Source organism: Pseudopipra pipra, chromosome 1 (assembly GCF_036250125.1).
Source record: "Pseudopipra pipra isolate bDixPip1 chromosome 1, bDixPip1.hap1, whole genome shotgun sequence".
Classification (NCBI taxonomy): domain Eukaryota; kingdom Metazoa; phylum Chordata; class Aves; order Passeriformes; family Pipridae; genus Pseudopipra; species Pseudopipra pipra.
Window position 1 is genome coordinate 149,912,515 of NC_087549.1, and position 14,949 is coordinate 149,927,463.

The window sequence follows — 14,949 nt, forward strand, 5'->3', positions numbered from 1 at the left end:
TCTCCCCTGAGCGCCCTCCACCACCTCCTGTGCCTACTGTTTGCACTTCCCCCACCCGGACCCTGAACCCCTCCAGCCATCCCCTGCCCCTAAACCTCTCCCCTGCAGTCCCCTGCCCCTATCCAACACACTCTCCCTCAACCCCTGCTCCTAAACCTCCCCGCCCGCCATCCCCAGCCCAGAAATCTCTCCTTCCAGCCCCCTCCACCATCCTATTCACACTTCCTCTGTCCCCTAAACCCCTTCTGCCACCTCCTGCCCCTATTTCACGCACACCCTCCTACATCCCCTGGCCCCCTGCAGACCCCTGGCCCTATTTCGCACACACCCTCCGTTACCCCTTGCTCCTAACCCTCCCCCCCGCAGACCCCAGCCCCTAACCCTGCCCCTATCCACAGCCCCCCTCCACCTACCTCCCGTCCCCGAGTCCCCCCCGGGGCCTCCCCGCGGGGCGCGGCCGTGACGGGCAGCGCCGCTCCCCATTCAGCGCCCGCGGAGCCCCCGCGCCGCCCCGCCCCTTCCATCCCCCTTTGTATCCAACATCCGGGTTTCCCCGCTGGCTCCGCGCTGGCTTCTCCCTTTTTTTAGAAGCCATTTTGGACGCCGTTCAGCTTTTTTTTTTTTTTTTTCCTCTCCACGTTTTTTTTTTTTTTAATTATTAAAAGAAAAAAAAAAACCAAAACAACAACAAAAAAAAACCCCAAACCGCAACAAACCTCCCTTTCTCGCCCTCCCCTCTCCCCCCCCCTTTATTTTGTTTTTTTTTTCCCCGCCTGCCCATCCCGCACATGGCACCTCCCGCCGCGCCCCCGCTCCCGCCGCCCCGCGCCCCGCGCAGCCCGCGATGCCGCGGCCCCCCGCCGCCTCCTCCTCCTCCTCCTCCTCCTCCTCCGGCCCCGCACCGCCGCCCCGCAGCCCCTCCGCTGGCCCTTGCCTGCCGCTCCGCAGCCGCCCGGGATGCGGGGTCGGTACCACCGCGCACGGTCCCGGTCCCGGTTCCCCGCTCGCTGCCGGCGCGGGGAGCGCGCGTGGGTTGCGCGGGGGTTGGGGAGGGGGGGAATGGTGGGTGTGGAATGCGCGGGTGTGTGCGGGAAAAAGGGGGGGGGGAAGACCAAATCCTGCGCGTGCATTGCGCGGGAACCCGCGGCGTGTTGGGGGGGTTGGGTTCGGGGGGTGGGAGGGGGGGGGCGTGTGCGTGTGTGCGCTCGCCCCTCGCTGCTGGGGGAGCCGGAGGGGCTGGGTTGGGAGGAGGAGGAGGGGGAAGGGGAAGAGGAGGAGGAGGAGTAGGAGGTGGGGGAGTCGGTGTGTGGTGCACGCCGCGCTCCCAGCACAAAAGCCCAGGGAAAGAAACTCTTGGAAAGCTGGGAGCGAACCGTGGGCCGGGCAGGAGCAGGTCGAACCGTCCCCTGGCTGTTCGTCTCCACTGGATACATTTTGCGACTGCGAAGGAATTAAATCCGATTTTCTCTCTCCTTTTTTTTCCCCCCCTACCCCCAGGATTTTTTTCTTCATTTTTTCTTTTTGAGAGCGAGAGGGAGGGCAGAGCCGCGCTTCTCCCCCCTCTTTTCACGCGCTCGATCTTTTTATTTTTATTTTTGTTTCCCTTGGGGATAGAGGTGCACGCGAGGAAGAAAAAAAAAAAGTAAAGGACTATGTTTGCTTCGTGGCTGACTTTCGCCGTGCTCTGGGGAACTTTCTGTGCAGGTAAGAGCCTCTCGGCGTGTTTACCTCCCGCTCGGGCTCTCGGTCGCGTCTCCAAATGCAGAATTGAATGGGCCGTGCGGCTATTTGCAGCCACCCTACACAGCAGAGCAGAGCACCCGAGCTGGGGAATCCCCCCACCGCTGCTATCGGCTTAATTTCCTTTATTATTATTATGATTATTATTTTGCTTTCCATCGCCTCGCCCTCCCTCTCCGTTTTCTCCCTACTCGGAGGACAAGCCTTCCCCGAGCTGCTTTTTGTTCCCTCCAGGCAGCCTGTGGGAATTCATGGCAATGTAAACACGGCGCGATCTCGAGGAAACTTTGTAAAAATGGGCATTTACTTCTGGGCTGGGGCGTGTGGGGGGGGAAGCCGAGGAAGTTGCGTGGGTGTAGAAGTTGGGAGCAGCGGGAGGAGACCTGGGGATCACTCCGGAATGGTGCGGGGTCTCTCAGGTAATGGCCATGTGTGCGCCCCGCTCCTGCCGGGCTGCGGTTGTGTAACGCGGGGTGGGGGGTTGTGGGGGACCCCCCCTCCGCCCCGAGGGCACCTTCTGATTCCCTATCAGCCCCACGGGACGCCGCGGTCCCGTAGGGGTTGTCACGGAACGAGCCATTTGGGGCTGGCTGGCGCCGCTGGGAGAAAGTTGGGAAAAAGGGGATGTGCGGGGCAGGGGGTGCCTGGGGGAGCATCCCTCGGGAGGAGGCTTCTGAGGCGGAGGGTGTTTGTTTTGTATGTTCCTCATCCTGTTTATTTTACGGACCTGGGTTGGTCCCCAAACTTCACCTCCAACCTGCGAGGTGCACGTTGTGCCGAGGGACGCGGGTGGAAGTTTGCCCACAGCCCGGACACGGCCGTGGGAGCAGGAGGAGGCACCCGGGGCAGCGCTTCGGGAGGCGGGGAGGGGTCTCCATGGGGTGCCCCATCCCGCAGCCCTCGGGAGGAGGGGGGCGGGGAAGGGGTCAGACCCCCTGTGCTCCCCCCAGCAATGAAAACGCGGGCACGCTGGAAATCCCCGCGCTCCCCTCTTACCCTCCTTTTTTTTTTTTAATTTTTGATTCTGTTATTATTATTTTTCCTATTCCTTTTTTATTATCGCTGCATATCCCTCAGGGGAAACAGGGGAGGCAACAATTTTGCCCCCTCCCTTGCCTGGTCACCACGACCCCCCCCGGGGCTGAGCTCGCAGCCCCTCGCCCCGGCGCTGGGCAGTGACTTGTTACGTTCCCTCCATCTCCCGGCCCAGGGCTGGGGAGGCACGGGAGGGTGACGAGAAACGGAGGAGGGAGACTCTTTGCGTCCGGGGGTTCCCGGGGGCAGGGTGCGGGAGGCAGCGATGCTGTAGCCGTGCCCCGCTCCGCGATGGGCAGCCGGGGAGTTCCCGGCGGCTTTTTGCCATCACGGCTTCCTTATGTCGCAAAGCTGGTGGGGGTAGGGAGGAGGGGGGGGTTCCCCGCGTGTGCGTGTCCGTGTCCCCCGCCCCGGGTAAGGCGCTGCCCGGCGGGGCAGGGGCCGGGGCGCGGAGCCGGCCCCGGGGCGCTCCTGCAGCCGGGGCTTCCTTTGTTCCGAGTGCCCATTAAATATGCGCTGCCACCGCCTGCCTCTGCCATTACCGACAGTGCCAGCGCTTCATTATTTTTTTTTTTTTTTAAGTCACACCGAGAGTGTGTGTGTGTGTGTGAGTGGCAATAAAAAGGGAGCGGGCAATAAAAATTTAAAAAAAAAAAAATTAATGTGTTGGTGAGCAAAGCCTGCTCGAGGTTTTTTATCTGATCGCTGGGACACTTGTACGCAGCTTTGTTTCCATGTGTTGGGAAGGGGGTTGTGCGGGTTTGTATTTACATAGCAGTGCCGAGGAGAGCAGGTATTTTGGAAGGAGCTGGCAAGGGGGGGTGTGTATGTGCCAGCAACATTCCTGGTGCTCGGCGTTGCTCTCATCACAACAGCTCTCCTGGCTGGAAAATTCTATTATGTGCATAAAGGAGATTTATGGTCATTGTATTTTCTTTCCATATATCTTGGAATCCTTTTATCTCGGGTGATTCAATAAAAGGAGATGGCTTCCGGATTTTTTGGTTTTGTTTTGGGTATGGCGTTGGGTTTTTGTTTGGCTTGGGTTTGGTTTTTAACCTGATCCTATGGCTCTGTGCATATAGTGGTTGAAATCTAAGTTGGAGGAAAAAAAGCAATTGCTTTAAGAAAAATGAACCCTGAAAGCTTCTTAAATGTATCATGTTATGAAAAGGATAATCTGACAGGGCATACCTATGCTGACTTTTTCTCCCCCTGAAAATACAATAAAGAAACCCTAGAAAATTAGTCTAATTCTGTTTATTTGAAAAGGTCCTCTTGAATCATTAAATCAGTGCATTAGCAATTCTGTAAATCCCTCTCTTTTAAAGCCTTTCTGTCCTTCTTCTGATATTTATGAGTGTTTATCAACATGATCTTCATTGTCCAGTTTTAACTAAAGCTGTTCAGTCAAAAAAAAAAAAAAAGAAAACAAGCTCAGATACCCAAAGTTGGAATGTGTTGCTGGGATTCAGAGCACTGGGCTTTGCTTGAAGTATGTCTTTTGTGTGTGTACATGTTAGGGCTGTGCAAAAGTGGTGGGCTTTTCGAAAATCGCTTGACCTCCATTGTTGATGCTTCTCATCGCTACCTTGGCTGACTGTAACAAAGCAAGCACGGGCTGCTGTTCTTTAAAAAAAAAAAATCTGTTATGCTTTTTTTTTTTTTTTGAGTACTGAGGATTCATTGAGGAAAACATTATGTTCATTTTTAGCCCTTTGTTTGCAAATTCTCTGCAGCCCAAATGTTCAGAAATCATGTTTTAATCGATGAGCTTGGGAAAATACAGAAGGTGTAAAAGGAGTTGTCTTGCAGAATGCATTGCTAACATGTTTTCCGAGCCATTACATTACTTTTATTTTGGTGCAAGTTTAAGTGATGCCATGCAGCAGTGAATTGTGCTGCAAATGGATCTGGTCTCCTCTTTCACTGTCTTCTATTTATCCTCTTGCGCTTGAGAAAGGGAATAAAACTGGCTTCATTAGCCTGCTAATTAAACACAATGAAGTGCGTGGCCCAAGGTTAATGGCAATGGCCTTTAAAAACACAAAACTCTTGAACAGGTGTTTGGGATATATATTTTTTTAATCGGCCATCAAATCTAGATAATTATACCGCTGCGATAACCATTGTCAGAGTTCTGTGGAGAAGAAAATGCTATGTTTGAGGTGCCAGTGAGCAGTGTATTATTTTTAGTGGCATTATTTATAAACATCTCTCCAGGTCCTGCACAGCCTGTGGTTTAACTCCCCCCTTCTCCCTACTCTCCATTTCGAAGCATCTTCTGCATCTTTCCTTCGGTTGTTTTTTGTTGTTGTTGTTGTTGTTTTTGTTTGGTTTTTTTCCTGCATCAGGCAGGGTTACAAATTCTGTATCCCTTCACCACTGCGAGGGTCTAACCTGAGCCTGGGGAGTTAACTAAAGTATTTACACACTGAAATTTCTGCCGTTTCTTGTGCCTTTGGGCAGCCCATGCAGGCTGCGAGGCTCCTGCTCGCTCGATGCGATAGGAAGAAGCAGCCAATTAAAGCGGAGGGCTCGCACTGCCCGCGTTCGAGCTGTCACCAGCCTCCTGTCCACTCTGCTCTCCATCAGCTAAAACACGCTTGTCAGGTTTTTTTGTGCTTTACATGACGCAACAGTTGTGGACCTCCCCTGCTGACTCTGAATAGATGGTAGAGAAGAAAGAGATGGGCCAGCCTCACTCTTTTTTCCTTCCCTTTTTTTTTTTTTTTGTTGTTGTGTGGTTTTGTTTTGTCTGCTTTTTGTTTGTTTGTTCTGTTTTGTTTTTATTCTCTTCTTTCCCTCCCGCCATTTTCCCCCACCCCCATGCATGCACTCCTTGCTTTGCAGATCACCCCAGAAGGATTTCCTGGCTTTTTCCAGTTCTGGGAAGCAGGACAAGTGCACAGGTTGAGACAGAAGAGAAGTTCCAAGAGGCACATCTTTTGGAACTTGTGTAATGGGATGATGGGGCCAGCTCAGGAATCCCACTGCTGTGGTTTGCATCATTCCTGTCCATGGGGTGGGTCACTCTGCAGAAGTGTTGCAGGTGTAAAAGGAACCAAGGGATGTATATTTATGAAGAGCAAAGGAGGTGAGTGACAAGAGAGGATTTGAGGTTGGGCACCTGTCAAAGGTGTGCTTGTGTGCTCTGCCCACATGGTGCCTGTTCCTAGAAAGCCGGGAACACCTTTAAAATTAAATAAGCAGAAGTCAAAGTTACTCCATGTTTGGGGCCTTGTAGTGTAATGTGCTTTGGGTGTCATGTTGCAGGACCTGCTTTTAGAAGCATTTCTAAAATTCAGTGTTAAGAGTAGCTGACCTTTTGGAGCTGCAGTAGAATACTCAGAATTAAATGGGATTTTAGGAACCCTGGATCTTTGAAGCCCAATAAAATATAACAACTTTCTACCAAACACACCCAGGACAGTAGTCTAAAAGTTGTGAGAGTGACTTGGTAACCCCCTGCTTCTGGTTGTGTATGGCCAAGGCAAGGTAAGACCCTGGATGCCCCTTCTCCAGAGAGTACCACACCCAGTGCCGGGCACGGCCCCTCCTTATGGTGCCTCCTGTCAGTTGCCTGGAAATCTGTGTCTCCAACCCTGTCAGCTAGTGCTGGAAAACTGTTCCTGTACTTTGGGCAGCGTGAAAGTAGAGGAGAGAACCTGTTAGAGTTCAGTGGTGATCTAGACCCAGTTGAAAGCCCTCGTGGGCTCTTACCCTCAGCTTTGGCAACTGGAGAACTGCTCATGTGCTGAGAAAGTTTTGCAAAGGCAACTTGAGTTGGTCAGTACCTGCTGTAGAGTTGGCTTTCTCTTTCTGCTGGACTGGAGGAGTGGTGTCAAAAAGGCATGTGGCAGCTTTTTCCAGGTTCCTCAGACAGCTGTGGGCAGGGATGCAGGCAACAAGGTGCTGTGCCTTGGCAGCACTGCAGCACCCGGGCTCCAGCACTCTCCCTGTAACAAAACGTTGTGGGAAGTTGGGAAATGGGAACTGCAGAGTGTAATCTCTGCTTTAAAGAGGTGTTGTCTTTCTCTTTTATCCCTCCTTGGCCTTTGATTTTAAAACTAGCAGGGGAGTGTGATTTTCCTGCCTGGCCAATAGCACTGCCTGGATCTGAATTATTCAGTGTAGCACTTGGCATTCTGCACCCTGTTCCCACTTAAGCTCTTTTTCGCCTGTTCCTTCATGTGGAGATTTTCACATCAGTGAAATTGGATGTGTTTAAGAGAGGTGTTTGTGGCCGGAGCATTCACCAGTATAAGCTCTACTCTTCCCCTTGCCTTTCCCCTCCATTAACCATTGAGGATCAACTAATGTCTAATCTCTTCTCTTCATTATTACTTCATTCTGAAATAATTTTGTATCTCATTAGTCATTTGTTCCTTTAAGGTATATTGGAAAAATATACATCACTCCATCCCCCCCCCAATCTCCCTTGTAAGTTTTCTTGGAGCCACTGTAGTCAGAGGGGCAGAGAAGTAAATTAAAGATGAAACACTCTGCCTGCATTCTGCAGACACAGCACATTTTATGCTTAGATTTGAATATAACTGTTGGTCTTTTTCACCAATTTCATGTTCTTTTCCCTCTGTCATCTTCCTCCTTTACTACAGTATAGCTTCAATTCAACCCAAAAGTTAAGAGCAGCAATTGTCAGTGTACACTGTAAAATAATAATAATATGCTTCCCCCTAGCACACAAGTGCCTCTTATTTTGCCAGTATTTGAGTCTCACTCTGATTAGGCTATTGCATGTGGCATTAGTCCATCATGCTACTTAAGAAAAAAATCTGTTACTGGTGTCTAGGTGCCTCGGAAAAATACGGCTCCTCTTTTGGAAAGTGCTGTTTGTGATGAGAGAAGGTCCCTGCCCCAAAAACACTGAGCACAGGGACCAACTGTGAGAAAATGATACTGTCTGCAAGGGCTCCCTGCTGCATCATCATGAAGTGGCTCACGCAAGGTCACACCAATATTTTGTACCTATACTAATAAAATAATCCACGTGAGGAAGTGTTTCTGTGTGGGGTGAAGTCAGGCTTTAATCTGGTAGTGTGCTCTGTCCACCTTATGTGGTTTTCAATTTGGTGACTGTGCTGGAGGTGGTTGGTGTGTTTTTGTTCTTGGGACGATCCTTTTCTCTTGGGTTGGGGTACTCACAAGCAGGGACTGGCTCACGCACCCAGGTGTGCATAAAGAAACACAGAGGAAGGAGCAGCCTGTTTGTGCCTGGCTGGAGGAAGATGTGAATGACCTGGTTCTCATTAATAATTCTGCAATTTCCAGCTTGGTGTGTCGTTTCACTGCAGATTCAATTTGGGACCTTAGGAGAGCTCTGCAGGCAGGAGGCTGCTCGGAGGAGAGCATGGGCCTGGGTGCAGGCAGGGTTGGGTGCAGGACAAGAAGCAGCCTGGGCTTAAAACACCCTTTTTTGCCTCGCTGATGGGTATGGGAAGCAGGGATGTATTAAGCAGCTGAAATGAGCCTTTGAAAATGTTTGCACAGGAGCTGTTAGAAGTAAAACTTGTATCTGTGGATGTTTCATCCTATTCCTACAGTGCATAATTTATGGGTTGTAATAAAAGTTTACAAGGTATTCCCTGGCGGGAGTGACATCTCTGAGTTCTTGCAAGTCAGTGGCAGGGCAAGGACATTATTCCCCATCCTCTTTGGTCCATGGTTGGTGCTCTGACCACCACATTATCCTTTTTTGTCCACCTTGAATTAATTTTGCTGGGAAAAATAGAATGTTCTGGTAGTTTTATTAAGCCAGAGGTGTCATTTTGTTTTCTTTCTCCTCTCTCAGTCTCAGAGTTACGCGTCTGTAAAGGAGTGCCTCTTCTTTCAATGAAGGGAATAAAGCCTGTCCATGAAAAGATGCAGTGCTTTACAATTTGAGGGACGTTAATTTTCATCGAAGTGGATACTCATACAAATTTAGATGTAGGTTTTGAACTAGATTCTTTATGTCTAATATGTACCCTTCTGTGACAATGGAAGGAGAAAAAGGTGCTCATGGGAGCACAGAGGGTGAGTTAATCCTCCCCCAGTAAATCTGGAAATGGAACGTATTTCTGTCAGTTTTATAGAGAAATAAACAAAAACTGGAAGAAATGAGCATGTCTCTGGTGCTTTTCGGACCAACCCAAAATCCAAGACCTGTGCTGAATGAGTCCCAAACCACAGTGGCAAAGGTTGTAATTTTAAAAATTCCATCGTAGCTGACGCTGTAGTGTCTTAGGTGCTGTAATTGCCTCTGCCTTTTTTTATTTATTTATTTTTTATTTAAGGCTTTCTCCCATTATAGAACTTGCTTTCTAACTGGTAGCAGAAGTTTTAAAATTTCAATGTGGTGCCAATAGTGCTAATGTAATGCTTCTTCCTAATTTATTGCTCCAAGGTGTGAGATGATAAGCCTTTGAGTGGATGAGAGGGATAAAGTTAGCTCCATTTATGCCTGATCTATCAAATGGTCAATCTAGGTGGCTAACCCTTCTTTCCTCTGACATTAGCTATTTAAAAATGCTTCGTGTAATGTGTGCAACTCTTAAAATTTGGCTTTTAGGAATATTTTGCTTATACATAATTTACCTCTACAGACGGTTTTGAATTCCCAGGGAGGGAGGAATGCAACCATGGGTCCGTAGTGGAGAAATGTTCAATCAAACCCTTGTCTCCTTTTTGTGACTTTTTAAAAGCATTTCAGAAAATGGGACTGTTTCAGGCTTTTTAAGCCCTTTTAGTGCTGCTCTCACGTTTTGCAGTCTCTGGGTCGCTTCTGTGGGCTGGAGGCTGTTGCTACAGTTTGTCTGAGCTGTCTGAAAACTCCCCTCTCCGGTTGCTCTGTTTGCCATCGATACTTTCTCTAGGAAAGGAGGGCATTTAAGCTTTGCACAGTTGGTGTTCAGGCCTTTTTCTGAGGCAGCAAGCTGAGCTTTGCAATATGAAAGCTGTGAGGAGACAGTGGTACTGGTCTTGGAAGAGCCGATGAGCTTTGTAGGCGCTCAAGTGCGAGTAGGCGTTGGCTTCGCTTCAGACCTGTGCATTTCCACACGGATTTACAGGAGTTCCTGTACTAAGCAGAGGGAAACTGCAATTGACTTGAGATGCAGCTGCTCAGCAAAGTGCAGATTTGTGGTTATGCTGCTGGTAGCCTTGTCCTGGCAAGTTCACTTTTGGGACAACCAAGCCTTGGCAATGCAACCTGCAGGCACGTGGGTCACTCGTTTCTCCGAGTCTTTATGTTTTCTCTGCTCAGTATGGCAACTGAAACACAGTGGGATTTGTATTGCCACTGTAGTTCCTGAGAGTAATTAATGGGTTAAGAATGCTAATTCCCCTGTATACATGCAGGCTGAGAAATTCAGTTAGTTGTCCTTGGGTTTTTGTGGCAGGAGTATCCAGTTACAGGCCAGTGGTGGCTATTGGGCAGCTCTTGGGTGCACTAAAGTTTGAACTCATAATCCTTTGTTTTCACGTGCACCCACAGCTTATCAGGCACTTTTGTTTCTATAGGAGAGTCTCTGTTAAAGCACGTTCCTACATCCTGGGTAAGACATTTTCCCAAATACCTGTTGCAGTTGTGCTGGAAAACACTCACCTGCTCAGCTCCTATAAAATGAGTTTGGGTGGTGGCAATGGGCACCAGTGCTCACACACCTGGAGCAGGTTCCAGCAGTGACATTTCTGTTTACATAAGAAGTCTGGGATGCATAAAAGCTCAGCACAACCTGATTGAGAATAGCAGGATGGTGCATTTGGTGCTTGGTGCTCCCTTACTGGGTTGTCAGCTCTGTCTGCCAGTGTCCATGGTGTGGAGTTGTGAGTGCCCAGCTCTGGTGTGGACCCTCAGGTGGGGATGCTCTCATGGGGTATGCTGTGCCACTGAGCTGCCTCATCCATGCTCCTTGGCTTCCTTTGAAACATTTCAAACACAAATGCCCTTAAAAAGAAAACCAAACCCCCAAAACACCCCCTTTCCCCCTCAAAAAACCAAACACACAGAAAAAGAACAAAAAAACCTCCCAGCAACACAAAACTCATAGCAAGGAACATTTTTATCTGATTGCTGTCGTTTTTCTGCCTCAGACATACTTTAGTCCCCTCCTCAGGCTCCTGGAACACCTTGAAGTGAAAGCATGAAGCGGGGGCCTATGGATCAGCATGCACAGTTATAGCAAGAAATTCCTGTGTAGATTTTTATCACCTTTTAGAGTGTTTGAAGCAACACAGTGGCCCTCCGGTCCCTATTTCCAGGCTTTTTTATGCACGTGATAAAGACAAGCAGCTCCTGATGGAGCCTTCAAAGAGCACAGTTGCTGTCACTGGCCATCTCCTCTTGTGGGTCCAGCTTGCTGGCACAAAGCTCATTCAGCCTGAATTTTGATGGATGCAAAAAGAAAAAAGGAAAGGAAAAAAAAAAATCAACCCACTGAATGTACTGTCCCCAGGGCTGTTGTCTCCTGATGCCCTGACACTGTGCCTGTTCACATAAGCTGGAGTTTGGCCGGATGTGCCCATTCCTGGGGAGTATTTAAACATTTATATTATACCTTAGATAACTGTGGAAGTCTTTTACAGCTAATTTTTATTGCTATAGATAATTTTCTGTAGATACATAGCTTCTGCTGTCGTCTAGTGGGACAGAGTTAGCGCTGCTAAAAGCAAACATGAGAAACTTGGCTTTTTTTTTTTTTAATTGGTAATAGAATTTCCTTTCCCCTGCAATCCTGTACCGATCGGCTATTTATTATGTAACAGCTAAAAGAAGCCCTTCCAAGGTAACTGTAATCCTCAGAGGTAAATGAGACCACTCCTACCCTGTTAGGTAAGTGAGATGCAAGTGCATGTGGCTGGGTAACTGTGTCTGTAGGCTCCTTCTCAATGAATTGCTGATGAAAGAAGAAACCCTGGGCTAGGGACGCACCGTTCCCGCAGCCTTTGCTCCAGAATCGCCCCGTTGACGTCCCCGGTGCTTTTTGTGCACGGAAATGATTTTGAAATAGCTAATGTGCAAAACTTTGAAGTGTGGTATGACAAAATAAAGTTGGCTAAAAATAGGTCTGAATATGAAAGTCGGGCGAAAACTCGGAGTAGGGCAGGGGGGAGCTGAGGGTCATTTTACAGGCATTGTTGATAGAGTTTCAGGGTCCCGAGGAGGGAAGATGAATGTCTTTCTGTTATAGTAACAGCTGCTCTCTGTCCATCGGGATCTAGTGTTTGCCGATCCAACTCATAATAATTAAACAAAAGAGTTATTTCATAGCAGCCTTGGTGGAGGATTTATGTTGGAATTTTATCTCTCTCCATTTAGACTTTTCTTCGTCTATTAAAGAAAACTGTAAAGTTAACCTCTCACCTGGACTGGGGCTCACCTCTCATCAGATCCATTACAACTGAGAGGAAGCCATCTGTTGGCTGGGCATTCAGAGCTATATTAATAAAAAACCAAAATCAAATCGTTAAGTTTCTCTAATGCACTTATTCTTTGTGAGCTTTTCAAGGTTTTTGTGTCCTGAATCTCTGAGCAGTTGGGTGATTCTAGGGGGTCATTAGTAGCTCCTTAGTATGGCCATGCAATGGAACATGCAGATTTCTTTTCTTCTTTCCTTTTAATTTTTAGTGAAATCTCCCCGTTTTGAGAGCTAACAGGTCTCTTGTGTGAACAAGCAAATAGCTCCAAAGCAGTCTCAGATGGAAAGTGTAGCAGCATTTTGGGAATGGATCTACATTGTGGGGCTTTATTCCAATGTAGTTAATTCTGCAAAACCCCCTGGTGTGGGTCAGTCTTGGAGGCAGAGAGGTCCAGAGCAAGGCAAACCTTCATTACTTGGTACCTTCTCATGTATTCAGACACAACTTTTAAGAGAATCTGGGGTTACAGCCACCTCTTTGCAAATCTCTCTTACCATTTTCTGTCATTTCCCTCTGTGGAGGTTTTCCAGAAGATTTCACCTGGAAATAAGCTGGTTTTTAACTTCTCTTCATAAGAGTGGCACAGCTTTTTTTAAAAAGACACTGAAGCTACCATTTTTTCAAGATCACAGACTTGAATTTATCCAGTGCTGAAGCACCACAACAACTACCTGAAGACCAGAGCAGGATCCTTTTCCAGGTCTTAATGGAATCCATGCTTCCATGTAGCTGCCTTTTGAACCCTGTCTGTTAATTTAATGCCATTTACCCTTCTCCAGAGGTGAGTAGGCCCAGTTGGATGGTAAGGTTAAAACCTGAACTGTGCTATGTTTATATTAATAATTTCCACTGGTGAAATATGGATCTGAGACTTTCCTCATTCATTTAAACCTCATAGTTAATAGGCAATAGTGGAAATGTACCATGTACATGATTATTGCAGTGACCTGATTTCACATGCACTTCTGATCTGACTTCTGTTAAAAAAAAAAAAAAAAAAAGAAAAAATGAAAGAATTATATATAAAATTGATTTTGGGAGCCCTGGGAAGGAGAAGGAAACCATTTATTTCAACCCCCAAATTCCTTTGAGCTGTAGAAACATTGTCAAAGTAATTGTAGCCTTTTCAATTTTTTCCTGTGTAGATTTCTTTCTGTACAGTCTTGGAAAAACTGTGCTCTGTTGATGGATGTCACTGTTTTTTTACTTGTGACAAATATCTCCCAAGGTATTGTTTGAGTGATGTAAAATTGGTTCATGTGTAAAATTCTAGCTTTTCATGAATACTTTATCATTAATATGTGTTTGCCAGGTTCTTCTGGATTAAGGTGTTATACTTTTAGTGGTTTGCTGCGGGATATCATCTTAATCATTTTTGCTGTAATTTAATCATCTTAATTAAAACTGCATTGAATTGTGGAAAGTAATTTGGGTCTGGAGAGCAGTGGGTTTTGTATTTGTATTTTTTTTTTGTCTTGTTAGAAGATGGTAATGGTCTTGGCAAGGTTCTGCTAAAAATTAGCACAGTGTACAAAAACTCATGTTGCCAAGTTAGTACAGTATTTCTCCAGCTAATTGTGGCCTTGAAGGGTATAATATAAAAGGTCATCTTTGTTAGTGAACTGCAGGCTTCTCCTGTGAGACAGAAATCCATGTCCTTATCACGGATGAAATCTTGGCTCCTTGGTTACACAATTGAGCTTTGCTATAATTTGGACATCATTAGGCTCTTTATTAAAGCAGTGGAAGACTCTAATCAATCTTGGTGCTTTGCTTTCTTAAATGTACTTCTGTATCCGAGTTTGTGTTACGGCTTCCTTTTCTTTTCCTGCTTCATGAACTACATGAAGGAGAAGGGTCTGAAAATGATGTGGGATGAAAAGTTTCTGGTTTCTTCTTTTTGGGGTGTTCTTTGTCCAGAAGGTTCCTGTTTGTGGCAGTGATTATGAGAGCTGGGAAGTTCAACCTCCTTGTCATCTTGTGTTGAGAAGCAGGAGGAGACATTCTGGAAAGAGCAGCCACTCGGTTTGGTTCATGCTCTTAAACATTGAAAAAATACACGAAACTTCACGAACCCAAAGTTTATTAGTGGTTGGCATTACTTTTTCTTTAAACCCAAACAAAAGAGTTTTAAGTGCTTTTTTGGGGGAAAAAACCTCCTTCAACCCAAGTCGGATTTCTGTTTCTGTGGCACATGGTCACAGAGCAGAACTGTGGGGGAAAGAAAGAGATTTATATTGTGCTTTTATCCCTTTTTTGTGTTCTGGAATTTGTTTTCATTGGGATGTTGGCACTCCCAGGAATGTATTTTTGTGGCTCTGACTTGTGCATTGTAAAACATAGCCAGTGGTTGCCATTTCTTTGTTTGATTGCTATTCCTTTTACCAGCAGATATTTTTCTAGCTGGATAGATAAATGGATCTTCCCTAGTTACTGGCAGTTAGATCTGATTTTGCACAGCTATAAAAGTTAGATTTGTGCTTTAGCAGAGCTTCCTTCTCAAGGTTTTGGATGGTTTTCCATCACCTATATTTGGGTGGATGATGTACTGGGAGTACCTGTGTCCTTGAGACACTCACCAACACTAGAAACACTTTCAGAGGCAGGAACAGCCTGCCTCTGATGGAATCATCACTGTAGAGGATTGTCTTCTGTAATATCCTTGCCAACTTCACTTTCATGCATCTTGAAGATGATAAGCTGAGAGTACCAGCCTGGTGGGATGTGAAAGTGCTGTTATTTGCATGCACAGAT

The 14,949-nt window shown here is 47.0% G+C and overlaps 1 protein-coding gene across 2 annotated transcripts in view; it reads left to right on the forward strand.

Annotated features, from left to right (window-relative positions):
* The first annotated feature begins 871 nt into the window (after positions 1–871).
* ACVR2B (activin A receptor type 2B) overlaps positions 872–14,949 on the forward strand; it is a 108,912-nt gene continuing 94,834 nt past the window's right edge. Inside the window, exons 1-2 of one of the 2 annotated variants that reach the window (XM_064638768.1) lie at positions 872–964; positions 1,498–1,704. In XM_064638768.1, coding sequence (XP_064494838.1) covers positions 1,653–1,704 — 52 coding nt within the window. In that variant the 5' untranslated portion in view covers positions 872–964; positions 1,498–1,652. Of the gene's footprint in view, positions 965–1,162; positions 1,705–14,949 lie in introns of those variants that run through there. The other variant, XM_064638759.1, reaches the window with a different exon arrangement.